This window comes from Heterodontus francisci, chromosome 7 (genome assembly GCF_036365525.1).
Source record: "Heterodontus francisci isolate sHetFra1 chromosome 7, sHetFra1.hap1, whole genome shotgun sequence".
NCBI classification, from domain to species: Eukaryota; Metazoa; Chordata; class Chondrichthyes; order Heterodontiformes; family Heterodontidae; genus Heterodontus; species Heterodontus francisci.
Genome location: NC_090377.1, coordinates 121,926,854 through 121,951,158, shown reverse-complemented (window position 1 = coordinate 121,951,158; position 24,305 = coordinate 121,926,854). Strand labels below are relative to the sequence as shown.

Here is a 24,305-nt window from a genome sequence, read left to right as displayed (position 1 = left end):
CACAAGTGAACGGACATTCTGGAGGGAAATGCGGAGAGGGATGGTGAGAGCTGATCCACTGGCAGAGTCCACAGGGTCAGCAGTGGGAGGGGTGAGTTGGACAGGAAGAAGGTTGGCAAGATTAGCCCCCAGTGGGCGCACTGGGCGGGAGGTTTGGTGTGAGAGTGGGATGGGGCAATTGGGATTACTGCTCATAATGAGCCAGCGCCGAGTGCCTTGATGAGCCCTCCAGTGGATGCTAAAAGAGGCAAAGAGGGAAGCTGTTGGCTTATCTAATAGGGAGTCAAGCCTGGGACAGCAGCAGGAGAGCAGGAAGGTCGAAAGTACTGAAGGGTTGGGGTAGGGAATTGGGAGGGCAGAGTATCTGAGAGTGGAGAAGTGAAAGAAGACCTGACAGTAGAAGAGAAGGGTCTAGGAGGGGTAAAGAGGAAAGAAGTTAAAAGGAAAGAAGAGCTCAAGTTACATCGGTCTGGTTACATAAAAATTGGGGTGCATAAAACCTGACAGTAAAATACTTGGTAAACATCCCAAGACGCTTCACGTTATCAAACAACATTTGACACTGAGCCAAGTCAGGAGACGTAGGATAAGTGACCAAAAGCTTGGTCAAAGAGGTAGGTTTTAATGAGTGTCTTAAAGGAGGAAAGAGAGGTAGAGAGGCAGTGAGGTTTAGGGATGGAATTCCAGAGCTTGGGCCTAGGCAGCTGTAGGCATGGCCGTCAATGGTGGAGTGAAGGAAATCAGGGATACATGAGAGGTCAGAGTTGGAGGAGCAGAAATGGTAGAGGGTTTTAGGATTGGAGGAGGTTACAGAGATAGGGAGGGGGAAGCCTTGGAGTGATTTAAAAATGAGGATGAGAATTTTAAAATTGAAACATTGCTGGACCTGTCAGTTAGCATAGGAGTGGTGGGTGAACAGGGCTTGGTGCATGTAAGGGTCCAGACATAAGAGTTTTGGATGAGCTGACGTTTACGGAGGGTGCAAGTGCAAGTCTGGCAGGAGAGCGTCGGAATAGTCAAGTCTGGAGGTAGCAAAGGCATGGTTGATGACTTTGACAGCAGATGGGTTGGGGCAGGGGTGGAGGTTGATGATGTTATGGAGGTGGAGGTACGGGGCCCTGGCGATGGAAAGTATATAGGGTTGGAGGCTCGAATCAGCATCAAATAGCAGTGTATACGGGATGGAGTTGCAGCTGGTTCCTCTGTCTGATACATAGACTATCTGTATCATTTCACCTGCAATGTCACGTTGACACGAGAGCAACCTAAGCCCCATGAGTGGAATAATTGCCATTGTGCTTGCACCGTACTTAAAACATACAGAAGTTACAACACAGAAACAGGCCATTTGGCCCAAACTGTCTGTGTTAGCATTCACCCTCCACGCAAGCAAATGGCCCTAATTGTATTTACCTGGCCTTTTTCTAAATTCCTTCTAACTCTAAGAATATAGAGATGCGTTTGCATTGTTTTCAGGATGGAATGAAGACAGGACAGCTAACGTATGTTAGTAACACCAATCAGAACTTATTTAAAGTGTGTGTTGGCAAATCCTGTCTTTTGATTGCAGTGACATTCCTAAAGTAAAGCCATAGTTCAGGAAGGTTGCTGAGATAGGAACAGGAAGATAATATTAAAATTCAGCAAGAGTTAGACAGCGTTCTTGTTAATGATGAGGATGCCTGTTTGCGAAAACGGTACAACTCAGGGGTTACAAAGAAGTCCTCAGTTAGATAGACCACCATCAACATCCTGGGGGTTACCATTGACCAGAAACTGACCGGACCAGTCATGTAAATACTGTGGCTACAAGAGCAGGTCAGAGGCTGAGGATTTTGCAGTGAGTAACTCACCTCCTGACTCCCCAATCCCTGTCCACCATCTACAAGGCACAAGTCACGAGTGTGATGGAATACTGTCCACTTGCCTGGATGGGTGCAGCTCCAACAACACTCAAGAAGCTCAATACCAACCAGGACAAAGCAGCCCATTGATTGGCACCCCATCCACCACCTTCAACATTCACTCCCTCCATCATCGACGCATAGTGACAGCAGTGTGTACCGTCTACAAGATGCGCTGCAACAATTCACCAAGGTTCCTTTGACAGCACCTTCCAAACCCGCGACCTCTACCACCTGGAAGGACAAGGGCAGCAGATGCATGGGAACACCACCACCTGCAAGTTCCCCTCTAAGCCACACACCATCCTGACTTGGAAATATATCGACGTTCTTTCACTGTTGCTGGGTCAAAATCCAGGAACTCCCTTCCTAACAGCACTGTGGGTGTACCTACACCACATGGACTGCAGCGGTTCAAGAAGGCAGCTCACCATCACCTTCTCAAGGGCTATTAATGATGGGCAAAAAGTGCAGGTGATGAAGGAATGAAGCACTTTGACTACGTTCAAGGAGAGCTACTGTGAACAGCCAGGATAGACATCACTCACAATTCTTGGGGAGTTCTTTACAAGTGACTTTCTAGATGTAGGAATGCGCGTACTGTTCTTTGTGTGGTCTTAAAACGAATGTTTTGAAATGATGATAAATTAAGTTGCTTATAGACATATTACTGTCACTAGCTTTTCAAATCTGATACTAAAAGGATAAAGATTATCCAACACCCTTTATCTAACTATCCCATCTAATCTTGAATTTTTCTGCCTCAACCACGAACCCTGGAATTTTGTTCCTCAGAACTCTTAGTGAAGATGTTTCTCCTGCCTTCTGTTTTAAATCTCTTAGATCTAATCCTGTATCTATGATTCCTTGTACTTGACCCCTCAACTACTGGAAGCAGTCTTTTTTTCCAAAAATATTCTTAATTCATAAAATTTGTAAAATAAATAATACATTACAGAACAATTCAAATTGGACATTTCATAAAGAGCAATACAGATCAGTTTCTTTCAATACAGTACATGAGGTGCCTCACTACCCTTGCCACTACCCAGACCAAAAACATTCTCTGGTGTATACAGCCCAAGGGGTTTTACACAGCTTCTAGCCCCTTGGTTCACTATGGCGGGAGGACCTTCCACAGTGGTCTTTCCCCATTGAGCCTTTGCGGCGGCTGCCCCAAGCTTTAGTGCATCCCTCAGCACATAGTCCTGGACCTTGAAATGTGCCAGTCTGCAACACTCTGTCGTGGACAACTCTTTGCATTGGAAGATGTGCAGGTTTTGGGCAGACCAAAGAGTGTCTTTCACCGAGTTGATGGTCCTCCAGCAGCAGTTGATGTTTATCTCGGTGTGCGTCCCTGGGAACAGCCTGTAGAGCAGAGTCCTTCATTACAGAGCTGCTTGGGATGAACCTCGACAAAACCCACTTCATCTGTTTCCACATCTGCTTCGCAAAGGCACATTCCAGAAGGAGGTGGGCAACAGTCTCCTCCCCATCACAGTCACCTCGAGGGCAGCGTGCGGAGGGGATGAGGGGCTGAGCCTGCAGGATGGATCTGACGGGGAGGGCCCTTCTCACCACCAGCCAAGCTATGTCTTGGTGCTTGTTTGAAAGTTCTGGTGATGAGGCATTCTGCCAAATGACTTTGACAGTCTGCTCGGGCAACCATCCGACAGGATCTGCCATGTCCTCTTCCTGCAGTTCCTTGAGGACATTCCGTGCAGACCACTGCCTGATGGATTGTCATAAAAGATGTTTTTCTGCATAAAAACTTTTCCACTAAGGATAGGTGGTTTGGCACAGTCCAACTGAATGGAGCGTTCTGCAGCAAAGTGACCAGACCCATCTTTCGCAACACCGGGGACAGATAGAACCTCAACAGCTTAACAGGGGTTTTTCACATGGCTTGATGCAGTTGCACACAAAAATGGCCATCAGGATGAGGACAACGTCAGGTACGTTTTTTTCCCCCTTTATCTAAAGGTTTGAACATCGTGTCCCTGTGGACCTGGTCCATTTTTGATCTCCAGATAAAGCGGAAGTTTGCCTACCCTGGTCAATTCTTTCACAGTTTTTCAGCAGAACTGTTTACATTCTAATAATTTAATTCTATTTTGCTACCTCCATTTATTATGATGGTGTATCATGAAGAGACTGGTTTACTATTTCAGCCATACAGCCACCAAGCCTATTTTATCTTGCTCCTCCCTATCTCTGTAATCTCTACTAGGTCTACAACCCTCCCAGATCTCCAACTCTGGCCTCTTTTGCATCCCTGAATTCCTTTGCTGCACTGTTGGGGGCCGTGCCTTTAGCTGGAATAAGCTCTGGAATTCCCTCCGTAAACCTCTTCACTTCTCTACCTCTCCTCCTATAAAGCATTCCTTAAAATCTAATATCTCCTTTTGTGGCTTGGTGCCAAATTTTATCTGATTAGGCTCCTGTGAAGCACCTTGGGGTGTTTTCCTGTAATGGCGCTAATGCAAGTTGTTGTTTATTTATATTATGTTAGCCTGTCTGCTACAGACGTACGACAGTAACAGCCAAGGGAATCGTTTAAAAACTCTCCTAATAAGCAGTGGTTAATGATGCCATGTGGTGTGGTGCTAAAGCCATGCAGAGCAGAAGGTAACAGGCTGAATCTCCCACCTCTGGTTAGTCAGTTGATCTCTGCTGAGGGCAGAGGCTAGGGTGCTACAGTTAGCTGTGGTTCAGTGGGTAGCACTCATATTTCTGGGATAAAAGGTTGTGTGTTCAAGTCCCATTGTAGAAATCTCAGCCCATAATGTCAGTTGATACTCCAGGTGCAATATACAGGAGTTGCTGTCTTTTGGATGAGATATTAAACTGAAGGCCCTTCTGCCTCCTCAGGTGGAAGTAAAACATTTTGTGGCATTATTTTGAAGAATAGTAAAGTTCTGCCCAGTGTACTGTCCAATATTTGTGTTTCAACCAACATCAATAGGGCAGACTATCTCGTGTGGGAGCTTCCTGTGCACAATTTGGCTACCACATTTTCTACATTACAACAATGGCGATACTTTAAAAAGTACTTAATTGATGGGGCCATCCTGAGGTTGAGAAAGGTGTTTGATAAATGGGAATCTATTTTCTGCCTGGTTTTCACATCTCCTGTTTCAGTGAAGATTGATTACCAGACACACAGCTCTCAAGACCAGGGGTATGTTAGGAATGAGAGTTATGATTTGAAATAGGAGCGAGCAAGATCATTAAACCCATTTAAACCCGATGGGGATCTCTTTAACTTTAAGAGTGGGAGATGTGAAAAGGCCAAATGATCGAGCCTTGCTGCAAATGATTGAGACGATGCAGGGATGCACACAGCCACTGGCTCTTGCTCCACTCTGACCGTCTGATCTGATTTCCCCTCCCTCTTTGTAAGGAGAAGCCACAGTCTCTGACCAGCACGGACCACAGTGGGAGTTGAAGAAGCTGCCATCAAATCTTTAATCGTACAGTTTACATTGAGTCATGTGCATTTTACATAGCTGTACTTTGTGCATCAGTTGTGGCGGAGTAGCTAGCACTCTTGCCTCTGAAGCAGAAGGTTGTGGGTTTCAGTCCCACTTGAGCATAAAAACAACGCTGATGCTCTAGTGCAGTACTGAGGGAATGCTGCATGGTTGGAGGTGCTGCCTTTCAGCTGAGATGTTAAGCTGTTGCTCTGTCTGCCCCCTCAGCTGGGTGTTAAAAAAAAAATAATTCCCTGCTGCTATTTTGAAGAAGAGCAGGGGAGTTATCCCCAGGTGTCCTGATCGATATTTATCCCTCAATCAACATCGCAAAAAAAAAAATGATCTGGCCATTATCTTGTAGTGTGTGGGATCTTGCGTGCAAATTAGCTGCTGCTTTTCCTACATTGTAGCAGTGACTACACTTCAAAAGTACTTCATTGGCCGTGAAGCGTCTTGAGATGTTCGGGGGGTGTGCAAGGCGCTATTTAAAATTAAGTCTTTCTTTCTTATAGTTACAGTGCAGAGGAAAGGGTTGCAGCAACTGTGAGACGTGGGGGCTTAGCATCTTCATGCCTGACACCCCTGCTAGAATGTACTCCAACAAAGAAAGAAGCCAGGAATCCACAGTTGCAAGGACATCAAAATTCATTTGGCTCCGCAAAGTGTTGCTCATTAAGGGACCAATTTTAACGTAACCTGCCTGTCAGGAAGCTGACAGGATTGGGTATGACATTGGTTTTACATCCGTTGTTAATTTAATATCGGGGATGGAGATGGGCTGCAGGGTGTAAAACTATCATTGCACCTGATCATGTGGATTTCCACCCAGTGACATGGATTAAAATTGTCCCTAAATATTTCTTAACTAATAAGAAAGGGTGCTTTGGGGCCATCCGAATGGTGTTTGACCTGTATTCGTGCTTCAACTGTATTCTTTTCTGTTTACTTTTCCCTCAGGGTGGAGAACACTGTTACTATCATGGTCAGATACGGGACAATGCCAAGTCCAAAGTTGCACTGTCCACCTGCGATGGGCTTCAGTAAGTATGATTGGGAGCTTTCCTTGGGAGGATCGCGCGGGGCTTTACAGCTGGGTTACGGGGTGAGTTCAGAGGTTAAAGATCACTCGGGAGACCAGGCGGTGGAGTCGGCTCGCCCGCAGCCCTTTCACTCCCTTGGACTAGAATTCAAATCCAGTACAGACCAGTGGAATGAACATTGTGGAATGGATGGGGAGGCTAAATCTATTTGTTGGTGAATGACAGAAAGCTGCCCTGATGTGGCTCGCAGTTGACACTCTTGCTCATAGAAAGCTGCAGGAGGGATAGAGGGTGTGGGAAAATGGAACTGTCCCCAATGCGAATGCTTCGGGGATTAACGCTTATAGGGCGAGTTTAACTCTGTACCTTGATGTACTGCATATGACCCCCTCCCCTCCCCCAAAAGCAAATGTAAATCCAAAGGAACAGTTCACCAACTCAGAGCAGGACCACTTTGGTAGTGCAGTGTTATAATAGATACTGAGAACATTTAGCTTCCTTTGCAGCCTATTAGATAAGGCAACGTCCTGCACCGCATTGAGCTACATGAGTCAGGAGGACGAGTTTAAGTTCCTGGTATACAGTGAATAGTTGGTCCAGCAATTAGAGCGCAGTTGGTTTTTAGTGCCGCTGGGGGTAGAGAAGAGAAAATGGACCCAGTGACCAGCTCCTATTTTCCACCATTGACAACCTCTGTTGGAAGTGTGCAATGGGGAGGCTGAGTGACATCACCATTTGGTTTGGCGTTGACACCCGTCACAGTCAAATAGATGGCGAATGAGATAGAAATATTGCACTGTACTAAGATGCCTCCTGGATTGCTGTAGTCACGTGACCTCGATCTCGAGGCACTCACTGCACGCAGCCATCACAAGACAGTTCAATAAAGACACAGTACAAGCAAGACTGTTGTCCTGTGAGCTTGTAACATGGTGTCAGATTGGAGCTGAGATTGAGTGTTGAAGAGCTATTTAGAAGCACAACTACTAAAAGAGGAACACAGGAATGTTCAGAGCTGCTAAAAGTCACAGAAAAGGAACAAAGAAGCAGGCCACAGCTGAAAGCACTCGGTAAAACACAATGGCTCCTCTCCCAGCACCAGTCGAAATGAAAGGTGATATGAAGCAGAACTGGCGGTTTTTCCACTTGTAATGGCAAAATTACAAAATTGCGACAAATTTAATTAACAAACGAGAGCAGCTACGAGTAGCTACACTTTAATCATTGTTGGGGAGAGACTGTTACAAAATGTATTCCACCCTAAATCTCTCCGAAGAACAAAAAAAAGGACACCAGAAATTCTGAAAACCTTGAAGGCACGCTTTGAACCCCAAGTGATTGTAACTCATGAACGGTATGTGTTCAATATTAGGGCCCAAGGTGAAAAAGAGTCCATTGATCAATATGTGACTGCATTAACACAACTCGCAAAATCTTGTGAATTTGCACGACTAAAAGATGATCTAATTAAAGACAGGATTGTATTAGGCATAAGAGATCCCTCAGTGAAAGCACGTCTACTGAGATAGGAGAAACCTACTCTGAGGCAAGCTATCGACATGTGCAGAAGCGCTGAGGTTGTAAATCAGCAGTTAGAGCATATTCATGGCAGAACAGACCAGGCCTTGCATTAAGCTGATGGACATTCACCGCCGAAACGGCAGAAAGATCACGGACAAAGGGCAGAATGTAAATACCACGGAGGACATCACACAAAGGAAAAGAAGGCATGTCCAGTGTGGGGAAAGCAGTGTTCTCACTGCAGGAAGCCAATCATGTTGCACACAAGTATTTGGCTAGAAGGAAGCACAACAAGCAGGTACAGATGGCCACTGGAGAGATATCCGCCAAAGATTCTGACGAATCACTATACACCATACAACAGGTTGGGTCAGTCAGGTCAGTAGGTGATAAATGGTTTGTGACTGTTGGAATGATGACTGCAGAAGGAGAATATCAAGTCAACATAAAGTGTTAGATAGACACCGATGTGTCATGCAATATCATGATCTTCATAGACCTGTGCAAAATGGCTCAACATGGCGATCCAAAAGTGAAACCATCAAAAGTAAGTTTGAGGCTATGTGATGGCACCATACTAGTGCTGAGAATTCAAATTATTCTGAGCGCTCAATGCAATGACAAGAACGAAGATCTGGAATTCCAGATCATAGACGGCAAACAAAAGCCACTCATCTCAACCGGAGCAAGTCTAAAAGTTGGACTGGTAACCCTCAATGTGCAGAAAGAGATTTGTAATGTGTCGCAGCACACTAAACCATTGACCACGGAACAGATCCTAGAGGAGTACAACGATGTATTTACAGGTTTAGGATGTCTTCCTGGAGAATATCATCTTGAAGTAGATGAGAGGGTAAGAACAATTCAGCATCTGCCTAGGAAAGTTCCCACTGCCCTCAAGGCCAGCCTGAAAGACAAGATAGAAGAGCTAGAAAAAAAGGGAGAAATCAAGAAAGTGACAACACCTACAGAATGGATTAGCAGCATGGTAACAGTGAAACAACCGGGAAAGCTGAGAGTATGCATCGACCCAAAGGATCTAGATAAAGCGCTGAAGAGATCTCACTACCCCATGTCAACCATCAGAGGAACCTTACCACAACTTGCAAAGGCAAAAATCGTCACTACCCCAGATTTGAGTAATGCTGGATGAAAGAAGCAGCTTTCTAACTATGTTCTGGAAGCGGTGCGGGGATACAGATGGTATGCATGCTGTTTGGCATTTCCACAGCTCCAGAGGAGTATCAACGCAGACAGCATGAGATAGTTAGTGATCTACCTGGAGTGGAAGCTAGAGTGGATGATCTGCTAGTTTATGGATGCGGAGACTCAATGGAAGAAGCCATTGCTAACTATGATCAAAATTGAATGCAACTGCTGGACTGAGCTTGCCAGATTAACCTGAAGCTGGACAAGAAAAAGTTGCAATTAAGGATGCCCGAAGTCATGTACATAGGTAACGTACTGACAGCAAAAGATCTTCGCCCAGATCCCGAAAAGGTGAGAGCGGTAACAGCAATGTGGGACCAACAGATGTAAAAGCAGTGCAACGATTTGTTGGATTCATCAACTATTTAGCAAAATTTTTGCCCAATTTGTCGTTGAAGTGTGAACCATTACACCAACTCACTGCCAAGGATGTGCAGTGGTATTGGGGCACAGAACAAGAAGCAGCGTTCACTTAAATCAAGCAACTAGTGATGGCAACGCCAGTGCTGAAATACTATGACGTAAATGATGTAGTCACCCTGCAGTGTGACGCCAGTGAGACAGGACTTGGAGCAACCCTAATGCAACAAGAAAAACTGGCTGCATTTGCATCCAGGGTGTTAACGCAAATGGAACGATGCTATGCTCAGATCAAGAAAGAGTGCTTGGCCATTGTCTTTGCTTGTGAACATTTTCATCAATACTTACTTGAAAGAGACAAAGTGATGGTCGAGTCCGACCACAAGCCACTCCAAAGCATTTTCTTCAAGTCGCTACTATCCACTCCAAAGCGTCTGCAAAGAATGTCACTCTGGTTACAGAGATATCATCTGGACATGACATACAAGCAAGGGAAACAGATGTACATTGCTAACATGCTGTTGAGAGCTGCACTCCCTATGAAGAAAGTAGGGGGTCGTATGACAGAGAAATCTTTCAGATCCAACTTGAAGCTGCAGCTCCACATGCTCTGGAAGTCATCAACCCAGCAGAGACGTTGAATCTGATTGACAAGTGCCTTGCTCAAATCAAGCGAACTACCCGACAAGATGCAACTCTGCAAGTGTTGAAAGAAGTAGTGATGAAATAATGGCCTGAAATCATCAAGGACACTCCTGTGATCACAAAAGCATATTGGGCATACAGCGATGAATTGACAGCCCAAGATGGCATCTTATACAAAGGAAATAGAGTCATTACCCCTAAGGAGTTGAGGAGAGACAGCACAGGGGCGGCCCAGTGGCGCAGTGGTTAGCACTGTAGCCTCACAGCTCCAGTGACCCGGGTTCGGTTCTGGGTTCTGCCTGTGCGGAGTTTGCAAGTTCTCCCTGTGACCGCGTGGGTTTCTGTCGGGTGCTCTGGTTTCCTCCCATAGCCAAAGACTTGCAGGTTGATAGGTAAATTGGCCATTGTAAATTGCCCCTAGTGTAGGTCGGTGGTAGGAGAATTGTGGGGATGTGGTAGGGGACATGAGATTAATGTAGGATTAGTATAAATGGGTGGTTGATGGTCGGCACAGACTCGGTGGGCCGAAGGGCCTGCTTCAGTGCTGTATCTCTCTCTCTCTCTCTATGACTCTAGATGCGAAAATGCATCCATGCAAGCCACCAAGGAATTGAGTTGAGTCTGAAGAAGGCAAGAGAAGTGCTCTACTGGCCAAACATGAGCAATGAAATTAAGGACCACATCAGCCAGTGCAGTGAGTGTAACGAGTACCAAGCTAAGCAAGCTTAAGAGTGCTGATGACAAATTATATCCCAGACAGACCATGGATGAAGCTGGGAGTAGACTTTCGCAGGAGCTGATTATCTTGTCACCGTAGAATGCTATTCTGACTACTGGGAGGTAGACCAGCTGACTTCAACGACTACCGGTGAGATTGTAGAATGTCTGAAAGCACACTTCGGTCATTACGGCATTCCAGACATTGTGATGCGCGACAATGGCCCTCAGTTTACGAGTGAAGAATTCAGCAGTGTCATAAAGGACTTTTTTCCTTATTCGTTCATTGGATGTGGGCATTTTTGGCTATGCTAGCATTTATTGCCCATCCCTAATTGCTCTTGAACTGAGTGGCTTGCTAGGCCATTTCAGAGTCAGCCATATTGCTGTGGGTCTGGAGTCACATGTCGGCCAGACCAGGGAAGGACAGCAGATTTCCTTCCCTAAAGGTAGGCCACCTGGCCACAATAATGTCAGATTAGAGAGCCCAGTGATTAATTGTATAGATTTCCAAATCTCGCACTCAGTCTGCTGCAGTTGTGACTCACACACATTACACATTTCACTGAGTCAGCGAATCATCTTTCTAAAAATTGATTTCCACTCCCACTCTCTTTTAATCTCTCTGCATCTTTTCGCATTTTCTAATCTAGTTTCCACCTCCACCTCCACTTAGGGTTGTGTACATCCCTTCACTGTGATTTGTACCCAGAATTTTGTAGCAGGTGAATTGGTCCTTACAGTTTTATCACCCTCGTTATTATCTTCAAATCTCATCATCCTCCCTCCTGCTTCCCTCTGTCACTATCCATTCCCCATCCTATCTCACGCACTCTCCCTCTGTAATTCACCCACCCCCATCCCATCTCACACACTACACGCTTCCTCTATAACCACCCAGACCCCATCCCATCTTACACATTCTCCCTCTGTAATTCACCCACCCCCAACCCATCTCACACACTACACACTCCCTCTATAACTACCCATCCCCCATTCCATCTCACACTCTCCCTCTATAACTACCCATCCCCCATCTCTCACACTACACTTTCCCTCTCTAACCACCCATCCCCCATTCCATCTCTCACACTACACTTTCCCTCTCTAACCACCCATCCCCCATTCCATCTCTCACACTACACTCTCCCTCTATAACTACCCATCCCCCATTCCATCTCTCACACTACACTCTCCCTCTATAACTACCCACCCCCATCTCTCACAATACACTCTCCCTCTATAACTACACATCCCCCATCTCTCACACTACACTCTCCCTCTATAACCACCCATCCCCCATTCCATCTCTCACACTACACTCTCCCTCTATAACTACACATCCCCCATCTCTCACACTACACTCTCCCTCTATAACTACCCATCCCCCATTCCATCTCTCACACTACACTCTCCCTCTATAACTACCCATCCCCCATTCCATCTCTCACACTACACTCTCCCTCTATAACTACCCACCCCCATTTCTCACACTACACTCCCTTTATAACTACCCATCCCCCATCTCACACACCACACTCTCCCTCTGTAACTCACCCATCCCCCATCCCATCTCGCAGACTACACTCTCCCTCTTTAACCACCCATCCCCCATCCCATCTCATCACACACACTACACTCTCCCTCTATAACTACCCATCCCCCATTCCATCTCACACATTTTCCCTCTGTAACTCACCCATCCCCCATCCCATCTCACACACCACACTCTCCCACTGTAACTCACCCATCCCCCATCTCATCTCACACACTACACTCTCCCTCTTTAACCACCCATCCCCCATCCCATCTCACACTCTGCACTCTCTCTCTATAACCACCCATCCCCCATCCCATCTCTCACACTACACTCTCCCTCTCTAACCACCCATCCCCCATTCCATCTCTCACACTACACTCTCCCTCTATAACTACCCATCCCCCATTCCATCTCTCACACTACACTCTCCCTCTCTAACCACCCATCCCCCATTCCATCTCTCACACTACACTCTCCCTCTATAACTACCCATCCCCCATTCCATCTCTCACACTACACTCTCCCTCTCTAATCACCCATCCCCCATTCCATCTCTCACACTACACTCTCCCTCTATAACTACCCATCCCCCATTCCATCTCTCACACTACACTCTCCCTCTATAACTACCCATCCCCCATTCCATCTCTCACACTACACTCTCCCTCTATAACTACCCACCCCCATTTCTCACACTACACTCCCTTTATAACTACCCATCCCCCATCTCACACACCACACTCTCCCTCTGTAACTCACCCATCCCCCATCCCATCTCGCAGACTACACTCTCCCTCTTTAACCACCCATCCCCCATTCCATCTCACACATTTTCCCTCTGTAACTCACCCATCCCCCATCCCATCTCACACACCACATTCTCCCACTGTAACTCACCCATCCCCCATCCCATCTCACACTCTGCACTCTCCCTCTTTAACCACCCATCCCCCATCCCATCTCGCACACTACACTCTCCCTCTTTAACCACCCATCCGCCATCCCATCTCACACACCACACATTCCCTCTGTACCTCACCCAACTCCCATACTACACTCTCTCTCTATAACCACCCATCCCCCATCCCATCTCACGCACTACACTCTCCCTCTATAACCACCCATCCCCCATCCCATCTCACACACCACACTCTCCGTCTGTAACCATCCATCCCCCATCCCATCTCACACACTACACTCTCCCTCTGTAACTCACCCATCCCCCATCCCATCTCACACACCACACTCTCCGTCTGTAACCATCCATCCCCCATCCCATCTCACACACCACACTCTCCCTCTATAACCACCCATCCCCCATCCCATCCCACACACCACACTCTCCCTCTTTTACACACCCATCCCCCATCCCATCTCGCACACTACACTCTCCCTCTTTAACCACCCATCCCCCATCCCATCTCACACACCACACTCTCCCTCTGTACCTCACCCATCTCCCATACTACACTCTCTCTCTATAACCACCCATCCCCCATCCCATCTCACACACCACACTCTCCGTCTGTAACCATCCATCCCCCATCCCATCTCACACACCACACTCTCCGTCTGTAACCATCCATCCCCCATCCCATCTCACACACTACACTCTCCCTCTGTAACTCACCCATCCCCCATCCCATCTCACAAAGCACACTCTCCCTCTGTAACCATCCATCCCCCATCGCTTCTCACACACTACACTGTCCCTCTGTAACCACCCATCCCCCATCGCTTCTCACTCCATTATCTCCGTAATCATTGTCGTTTGTTAAACTCTTTTTACTCTTTAGTGTAATCCAGAGGATCGGTTAAGACTTTAAACTCTTGAAATAATTGGCGTTATTGAATATAAAACACAACAGCTTGACAATAAGAATGTTTATAATGCAGCCAACAGTGCCTGGCAAAACTCAGAACGGTCAAGTTCTTCTGCTTCGGGAGACTGAGGGGGTTAATGCTTTGTTGATATTCCTCCCTGGCCTGTCTCCTCGTTCTTACTAAAAATGGCCCTCTGCACCAGTCTAACTGGCAAAGCAAGCTGTGGGTATTGTCCCGCTCCCATTCCCTGTCCCCCTTCCCTGTCCCCCTTCCTTGTCCCATTCTCTCTCCCATTCTCTCTCTCTCTCTCTCTCTCTCCCATTCTCTCTCTCTCTCTCTCTCTCTCTCTCTCTCTCTCTCTCTCACTCTCTCACTCTCTCTCTCTCTCTCTCTCTCTCTCTCACTCTCACTCTCTCTCTCTCTCTCTCTCTCTCTCTCTCTTTCTCTTTCTCTTTCTCTTTCTCTCTCTGTCTCTCTCTCTCTTTCTCTCTCTGTCTTTCTCTCTCTGTCTTTCTCTCTCTGTCTTTCTCTCTCTTTCTCTCTCTTTCTCTCTCACATTTCAAACAGGCCGCTGCTACAAAGACAGCTTCTGATGTTACATGGCCTAGTTTGGCAGCTTGTATTATCTTGAACCTCACTCCCATGGCCTGCATTATATTGGCCCCAGGATGGTGGGAACAGAAGCTTGCGGGGTGGGGGTGGAGTGGGCTCGGTAGGGGGTGGTAGCAGTGGTAAAATAGCCGGGCGCCATGTCAGGATGTCTCTTTGTCGCAGTCCAGCCGTCAGAGAGGTTTCCCAGAGGCGGGCCAGGTTGTGGATAAGCTACTCACTACACGGAGGCAGGTAGCCAATTTGCATAATTAACGGCCCGATTACAGGCTATTGAGCTGAGTCGCCAACATGGGGAGGCTGCCAGCCTCATGGAGGCGCCTCCTTGTGGCAGCCCTGGGGGGGGTGGCATCAGAGCCAGGGGTTCAATGTGGCTGAAAGAGGTGGCCAGAGGCTGGAAAGGCAGCCTCCTTGTCACAACGATTCCCCCCCAGAGGGGTTCCCCAACCCCCCCCCCCCCGCCCCCGATCGGCAGGGCCTTTTACTCATGGCCATTCTGAATTTATTATATCTACTTACCAGTCCGAGGGCGCCTTGCGTTCTCCTTCCTGCATCAACAGTGCCCACCTCTCCCGATGAGGCTTCAGAGCTGCCAGCCCTGTAATTGGGCCTGCAGCACCAGGAGCCTGCCCATCATCATTAATTGGACGGCGAGCCTGGCGGAGGCCAATTAGGAGGCTACCTCCAGTAAAATCACCAAGATGGTCCCACTGCCAGCAAGTGTGGTCAACAAGGTGGTAGATGGAGTATAATGTGGGGACGTGTGAGATTATTTACTTTGATACTAAGAGTAGAAAAGCAGAATATTTTTTAAAAGGCGTAAAACCTTTAAATGTTGATAGAAAACAGGAGCAGGAGTAGGCCGTTCGTCACTTCGGGTTTGCTCCGCCATTCAAAAAAGATCATGGCTGATCGTCTAATTCAGTACCCTGTTCCTGCTTTCCCCCCATATCCCTTGATCCCTTTGGCATTAAGAAATATATCTATCTCCTTCTTGAATATATTTAATGACTTGGCCTCCACTGCCTTCTGCGGTAGGGAAATCCACAGGTTCACCACCCTCTGAGTGAAGACATTTCTCCTCACCTCGGTTTTAAATGGCATACCCCATATACTGAGACTGTGACCCCTGGTTCTGGACTCCCCAGCCATCAGGAACATCCTCCCTGCATTTAGCCTGTCTACTCCTGTTGGAACTTTACAGGTTTATATGAGATTCCCTCTCATTCTTTGAAACTCTAGTGAATATAGGCCTAGTCGACCTAATCTCTCCTCATACGTCAATCCTACCATCCCAGGAATCAGCCTAGTAGATCTTCTTTGCACTCCCTCCAAGGCAGGAACATCCTTCCTCAGATAAAGAGACCAAAACTGCACACAATACTCCAGATGTGGTCTCACTAAGGCCTTGTATAACTGCAGTAAGACATCCTTGCTCCTGTACTCAAATCCTCTTGCAATGAAGGTCAACAGACCATTCGCCTTCCTAACTGCTTGCTGCACCTGAATGCTTGCTTTCAGCAACTGGTGTACAAGGACACCCAGGTCTCATTGCACCTCCCACTTTCCCAATCTATCACCATTCATATAATAATCTGCCTTTCTGTTTTTACAACCAAAGTTAATAACCTCACATTTATCCACGTTATACTGCATCTGCCATGCATTTGCCCACTCAAGAAGCTCGACACCATCCAGGACAAAGCAGCCCGCTTGATTGGCACCCCATCTACAAACATTCACTCCCTCCACCGCCGACGCACAGTGGCAGCAGTGTGTACCATCTACAAGATGCACTGCAGCAATGCACCAGGGCTCTTTAGACAGAACCTTCCAAACCCGCAACCTCTACCAACTAGAAGGACAAGGGCAGCAAATACATGGGAACACCACCACCTGCAAGTTCCCCGCCAAGTCACACACCATCCTGACTTGGAACTGTATCGCCGTTCCTTCACTGTCGCTGGGTCAAAATCCTGGAACTCCCTTCCTAACAGCACTGTGGGTATACCTACCCCAAATGGACTGCAGCCGTTCAAGAAGGCAGCTGACCACCACCTTCTTAAGGGCAATTAGGGATGGGCAATAAATGCTGGCCTGGCCAGTGACGCCCATATCCCATGAATGAATAGAAAAAAACTCACGCAACTTGTCCAAATCACATTGGAGCCTCTTTGCATCCTCCTCACAGCTCACATTCTCCTGCAGCTTTCTGTCATCAGCAAAGTTGGAAATGTTAAATTTAGTTCCGTCAGCCAAGTCATTAATATATATTGTGAATAGCTGGGGCCCAAGCACTGATCCCTGCGGTACCCCACTAGTCACTGCCTGCCACCTGGAAAAAGACCCGTTTATTCCTACTCTCTGCTCCCTGTCTGTCAACCAATTCTCAATCCATGCCAGTATATTTCCCACAATCCCATGTGCTTTAATTTTGCACACTAACCTCTGATGTGGGACCTTATCAAAAGCCTTCTGAAAATCCAAATACACCACATCCACTGCTTCTCCCTTATCTATTCTACTAATTACATCCTCAAAAAACTCCAGTAGATTTGTTAAGCATGACTTCCCTTTCGTAGACTCATGCTGACTTTGTCCAATCCCATTTATGCTTTCTAGGTGTTCTGCTATCACATCCTTTATAATAGACTCTAGCATTTTCCCACTACTGATATAAGGCTAACTGGTCTGTAATTCCCTGTTTTTTCTCTCCCTCGTTTTTTAAATAGTGGGGTTACATTTGCCACCCTCCAATCTGTAGGAACTGCTCCAGAGTCTATAGAATTTTGGAGGATGACCACCAATGCATCTACTATTTCCAGGGCCACTTCCTTTAGTACTCTGGGATGTCGATTATCAGGCCCTGGGGATTTGTCAGTCTTTAACCCCATTAATTTTCCTCGTACTTTTTTTTTTACTAATACTGATTTCTTTCAGTTCCTCCGTTTCATTATACGCTTGGTTCCCTAACATTTCTGGGAGGTTATTTGTGTCCTCCTTTGTGAAGACAGAATTTGTTTAATTGTTCTGCCATTTCTCTGTTCCCCATTATAATTTCCCCCGTTTTTGACTATAAAGGACCTACATTTGTCTTCACTAATCTTTTTCTCTTCACATATTTATAGAAGCTTTTACAGTCAGTTTTTATGTTCAGAGAGACTTGGGTGTACTCATACAAGGAACACAGAAAGTTAGCATGCAGGTATAGCAAACAATTAAAAAGGCAAATGGTGTGTTGGCCTTTATTGCAAGGGGATTGGAGTACAGGAATAAAGAAGTCTTGCTACAACAGTACATGGCTTTGGTGAGACTGCACCTGGAATACTATGTGCAGTTTTGGTCTCCATATTTAAGGAAAGATATACTTGCATTGGAGGTGGTATAGTGAAGGTTCATGAGATTAGGTCATGGGGTGAAGGGTAGTCCTTTGAGGCTGAGTAAATTGGGCATATACTCTCTGGAGTTTAGAAGAATGAGAGGTGATCTCATTGAACCACACAGGATTCTGAAGGGGCTAGACAGCATAGACATTGAGAGGTTGTTTCCCCTGGCTGGGGAATCTAAAACACGGGGGCCATTCTCAGGGTAAGGGGCCAATCATTTGGGACTGAGATGAGGAGAAATTTCTTCACTCAAAGGGTTGTGAATCTTTGGGGATTCTCGACCCCAGAGGGTAGTGGATGCTCCATCACTGAATATATTTAAAGCTGTGATAGATTTTTGGTGTCTCAGGGAATTCAAGGGATATGGGGAGCGGGCAGGAAAGTGGAGTTGAGGCCATGATCGTACTGAGTGGTGGAGCAGGCTCGCTGGGCTGCATGGCCTCCTCCTGCTCCTATTTATGTTCATATGAGCTGGCGTGTGGATCGGCTGCCCACTGCACAGAGGTGGGCAGCCAATTTGCATAATTAAGGTCCCTATTAGGGGCCATTAAGCAGGGGCCGCCACTATTTTGCCAGTGGCAGAGTGGCGTCCTGCCACGTGGGGATGCCGCCACCTTCATGGAGGCGGACACACTGTGGCAGCATGGGGTAGGGGGGACCATGGGAGGCTTCCCCTTCAATCAGCGGGGCCTTTTGGCCTCTGCCATCCTGAATTTATTATATCTACTTATCTGACCGAGGGCATTGAGCCTGGAGGCAGCCGGTTAGGAGGCTGCCTCTGGTAAAATCGCCGAGCTGGGCCTGCCGCCGTCAAGTGTGGGTTCAGGATCCCCCGTTTGGTCCTGACATCGGGTCCTGAAGCTCATGGTAAAATTCAGCCCCTTATCTCAGTGAAAGCTCATCATCTCAGTTAGCCTTCACCAGTCAGAAGCAGCAATAATACTGTTCAACTTGGTCAAGCTTCCCAGCATGCCGTCTTGTAATAGTCAAGTCGAACAGTTCTGTGTTAAATGATACGTTGTTAATGATTTCAACCAAACTCTGCTCGTGTAATCCAGGGTTTCTAGTTGATCGTCTTCGTTTCCTTGAAACTGGTGTTAAAAAAAAATCCACGTTTAAAAAATCCCCGAATCTTAAGTGGCAGGGTAGAGAGAGCTTTAATTTGCATTTGACTTTGTACCACACTTGATGTGAGAGTGCTTGATGCTGACACTGGTAGTTGGGCAAGTACAGGGTTTCACAGTACCAGCAACCCATAGCTTCAGGAACACGGAAGAGAAAACTTGGGTGAAAGCAGTTAAAATGCTGGGAGAGTGGCACCAAGGATTGGTCAGCTTCGTGCGAGCTATTGGGCACTGACCAAGACCACTGACCTTATTCTAACACTGTCATCCCTCTCTCTTTCTAGTGGCATGTTTGATGATGGTAACTACATGTATATCATTGAGCCATTGACACAGACACATACAGAGGTGAGTACCAAATATTATTCCTCATGTACTGTCAGATGATAGGTGCCACCAGTATTGCTGATATGGTAGGCCTTGTAGATTGTTGATAGAGCTTTTCTTTCTTGGGATGTGGGCATCGCTCGCAAGGCCAGCCTAGTTGATCGAGAAGGTGGTGGTGAGCTGCCTACCTGAACCGCTGCTGCCCATGCGGTGAGAGTGCTCTCGCAATGATACAACTGACTGGCTTGCTAGGCAGCTGCAAGAGGGCAGTCCAGAGTGAAGCACGCTGGTATGGGACTGGAGTTGCGGGTAGGCTATTTTAATCCAAGAAAGCCAGTTGTTGAAGGATGAAACTGGAGCCAATCTTTCCTCAGTCTTACATTATTCAGAGTGGAAGATTACAAACATGGAACTCCTAACTCAAACCTCCACTCAGTTTCAGTAAGTGACTCCTTATAAGTGCTCAAGTAAGACCCTAATTAACACCTTTCACCTGCATATAATTAAACAATTGATATGAAATTAACAGGCCAGACTGGGCAAGAGCACCAAGTTTATTTCCCTAAAGTGCATTAGTGAACCGACAACACCTTTAAAACGCCACAAGGTGCTTCACAGGAGTGTAATTGGACAAATTTGGACATAGTCACATAAGGAGATATTAGGACAGGTGACGAGAAGGTTGGTCATAGAGGTTCATTTTAATGAGCATCTTAGAAGAGCAGAGAGATTTAGGGAGGGAATTCCAGAGCTTAGGCCGCAGACAGCTGAAGGCACAGCCACCAATGGTGGGGCGAAGCAAGTGGGGGGATGCAAACGAAGTCAGAATTAGAGCAGCGCAGAGATCTCGGAGGGTTGTGAGGCTGGAGGAGATCGCAGAGATAGGGAGGGTGAAGCAATCGAGGGATTTGAAAACAAGGGTGAGAATTTTAGAATTGAAGCAATTCCAGACCAGTTAGATTTTTACAACAATCCAACAGTTTCCGTTTGTCCGTTACCTTTTTTGTATTTCCATTTTTTTTTAATATACATAACTGAGTTCAGATTCTCAAAACTGCCATGGTTGGACTTGTATTCACACTAACCGGATTATTAATCTGGGCCTTTGTCAAACCATGAGGCTGTTTCCACAATTGGAGACTCTTTTTGGAGCAGGAAGATACCCATTAGCCCGATGTGCCTGTGTGACATCATTGGGACTATTCCAAAACTGACTGGCTTTACTGTCTCAGCAGAATTGTGAAGGATGCAATGTTTTTTGTTCTGTAACATGAACTTTACTGCAGTAACTTGGGAGATTTTTTTAATGAGAGTTTTTTTCAAAAGAAATTGCCTTTCAGCAAATTTGCTACTGAAATCAATTCTGCAAGATGCAAAAAAAAAAGTCTCTTTTTCAAAGCTGCTGACAGCTGATATAGGAGAGCAGTGAGAATGGAGAGGTCATAAATCAATCACCAGACTTGATAAATGCACAAATGGCAACTCTGCACCCCTGCTGTGGAGGCAGATTATCAGCCCTAATCAGCCTCAGAGCACGCTGAAAAAGAACAAAGAACAAAGATAATTACAGCACAGGAACAGGCCCTTCGGCCCTCCAAGCCTGCGCCGATCCAGATCCTCTCTCTAAACATGTCGCCTATTTTCTAAGCTTCTGTATCTCTTTTCTTCCTGCCCATTCATGTATCTGTCTAGATACATCTTAAAAGACTCCATCGTGCCCGCATCTACCACCTCCGCTGGCAATGCGTTCCAGGTGCCCACCACCCTCTGCGTAAAGAACTTTCCACGCATATCCCCCCTAAACTTTTCCCCTTTCACTTTGAACTCGTGTCCTCTAGTAATTGAAACCCCCACTCTGGGAAAAAGCTTCTTGCTATCCACCCTGTCTATACCTCTCATGATTTTGTACACCTCAATCAGGTCCCCCCTCAACCTCCGTCTTTCTAATGAAAATAATCCTAATCTACTCAACCTCTCTTCATAGCTAGCGCCCTCCATACCAGGCAACATCCTGGTGAACCTCCTCTGCACCCTCTCCAAAGCATCCACATCCTTTTGATAATGTGGCGACCAGAACTGGCATTTATGCAACTCCTTTCAATCAGAACTGAAGGAGGCCATTCAGCCCCTCGAGGTGTTCCACCAATCAGTTAGATCATGGCTGATCTGCATTTTACTGAACGAAAATCTATTAGTCTCAGGTTTGAAACTTGAAATTGACCCCCAGCTTCAACAGTTATAAAATAAAAACAGCAAGTGCTGGAAATGCTCAGCATCACTGGGGAGAGAAAGAGTTAACAGGCCTAATAATACGTTTGGTTGTGATGGTGGGGAGGGGAGTGCGGGGCGATAGCGAGTGAGAGCTCAGAAGAACTTCTAGCACATCTGTCTATGGTATTCCTTTGCCCCACTTTTCTCTGTTTCCCATGCAGTTGTTTGCTGATGAATGGGAAGATATGAATTGACAAGGACCAATTGGGGATGTGCAGTGGGCGTTTTGGATGAACCTTATAGCTATTGTGTGTCAGCCGTGGCTTAGTTGGTAGCACTTTCGCCTCTGAGTGAGAAGGTGACAACGCAGAGTATGCGCAGAGCGATTGCTGCTGTCATCGGTGCGTCTGAACATTTTCCAGCTTGCTAGTATGAATCTGTGCATGCGCGCGGCGACGTCACCACATAATGTTGTCAGACGTAGTGATGTCCCAGATTTATCTCCCTCCTCAATGGCCACGATCGCTGCCTCCACCTCCCCCAACAGTATCCTGCTCCGTCCTGCAATCGCTGCCTCAATCCCCGCTCCCGTCTGCTCGCCAGTCCCGCCTGCCCGCCGCTCCCTCTCCCTCCCACTCGCTCTATACCGTCACTTCTCCGGCAGTGAGACAGGTGTGGGAGAGAACGGAGGGATGGAGCGGCGATTGCGGGAGGGAGCGGAGTACGGTTGGGGAGGACGCTGTCGATGGAGCAGCAAGCACGGCCATTGAAGGGTGATGGGGTTTGGGTTTAATTTGTTCCTTTGTGTCAAATTGAGCAGCGCCATCTTTATTACTGGAAGCTGCCCGAGACGTCGCAGACAGCGACATTTCAGTCAATGAGACTGCATTTGCACATGTGCCAGTACCGCGCCACCTAGAGGCTACATTCTTTTCCCGAAAAATGTACTTTATTCATAAAAATTTGCAAAAATACATTAGAAAACAGTTCAGAACAGTGCAAATTTCACATTTCGGAAATCAAATTTGTTCATTACAGAAACATGAAGTGCCTCACAATTGTTGCCATTCCATTTTAAATGCAATGTATATTGGCATTACATAACAAAAAACATTTTGGTGCATACAGCCCAAGGGGTTTTACACAGGTTCCAGCCCCTCAGTTCTCGATGGCAGAAGGATCTTACACCGTGGTCTTTCCCCATTGAGCCTTTGCAGCAGCTGCCCCAAGCTTTAGTGCGTCCCTCAGCACGTAGTCCTGGAATGTGCCAGTCTGCAACACTCGGTCATCGATAACTCTTTTCTCTGGAAGACCAGCAAGTTTCAGGCAGACAAAAAGAATGTCCTTCACTGAATTGATAGTCCTCCAGCAGCAGTTGATGTTTATCTCGGTGTGCGGCCCTGGAAACAGACCGTAGAGCACAGACTGCTGTGTTACAGAGCTGCTTGGGATGAACCTTGACAAAACCCACTGGATCTCTTTCCAGACCTGCTTTGCAAAGACACATTCCAGAAGGAGGTGGGCAACTGTCTCTTCCCCACTACAGCCACCTCGAAGGCAGCGTGCGGAGGTGGTGAGATTCTGGGTGTGCAGGAAGGATCTGACGGGGAGGGCCCTTCTCACCACCAGCCAAGCTACGTCTTGGTGCTTGTTTGAAAGTTCTGGTGATGAGTCATTCTACCAAATGACTGGCAGTCTGCTCAGGGAACCATCCGACAGGATCCACCATCTCCTTTTCTCATAGGGCCTTGAGGACATTTCGTGCAGACCACTGCCTGATGGATTGATGGTCAAAGGCGTTTCTCTGCACAAACCTTTCCACGATGGATAGGTGGTACGGCACGGTCCAACTGGATGGAGCATTCCGTGGCAATATAACCAGACCCATCTTTCGCAACACCAGGGACAGATAGAACCTCAGCACATTGTGACACTTGGTGTTTGCGTACTGGGTTGTACGCACAGCTTGATGAAGCAGTACATGAAGATGGTCATCAGGATGAGGGCAACATTGGGTATGTTTTCCCCCCCTTTATCCAGAGGTTTGAACATAGTGTCCCTCCGGACCCGGTCCATTTTGGATCTCCAGATAAAGCGGAAGATGGCTCGGGTGACCGCCACGGCGCAGGAGTGGGGTATGGGCCAGACCTGCACCACATACAACAACAACGTGAGCGCCTCGCATCTGATGACCAAGTACTTATCCACAATGGGGAGAGAATACTGCTCCCACATACTCAGTTTATGGTGTACCACGGCTACTCGCTCCTTCCAGGTTTTGGCACACACCCCGGCCCTTCCAAACCATTAAAAAAAATTCATTCGTTGGATATGGATGTCGATGTCGCTGGCTCGGCCAGCATTTATTTCCCATTCCTAATTACCCTTAAACTGAGTGCCTTGCTAGGCCAT

At 47.0% G+C, this 24,305-nt stretch overlaps 1 protein-coding gene across 1 annotated transcript in view; it reads left to right on the top strand.

Annotated features, from left to right (window-relative positions):
• The window catches only part of LOC137371787 (disintegrin and metalloproteinase domain-containing protein 23-like), a 254,213-nt gene that overhangs the window by 87,092 nt on the left and 142,816 nt on the right, over nt 1-24,305 (top strand). The window contains exons 5-6 of the mRNA XM_068034660.1: nt 6,338-6,420; nt 19,640-19,703. Of these exons, the coding sequence (XP_067890761.1) occupies nt 6,338-6,420; nt 19,640-19,703 (147 nt within the window). The remainder of the gene's footprint in view (nt 1-6,337; nt 6,421-19,639; nt 19,704-24,305) is intronic.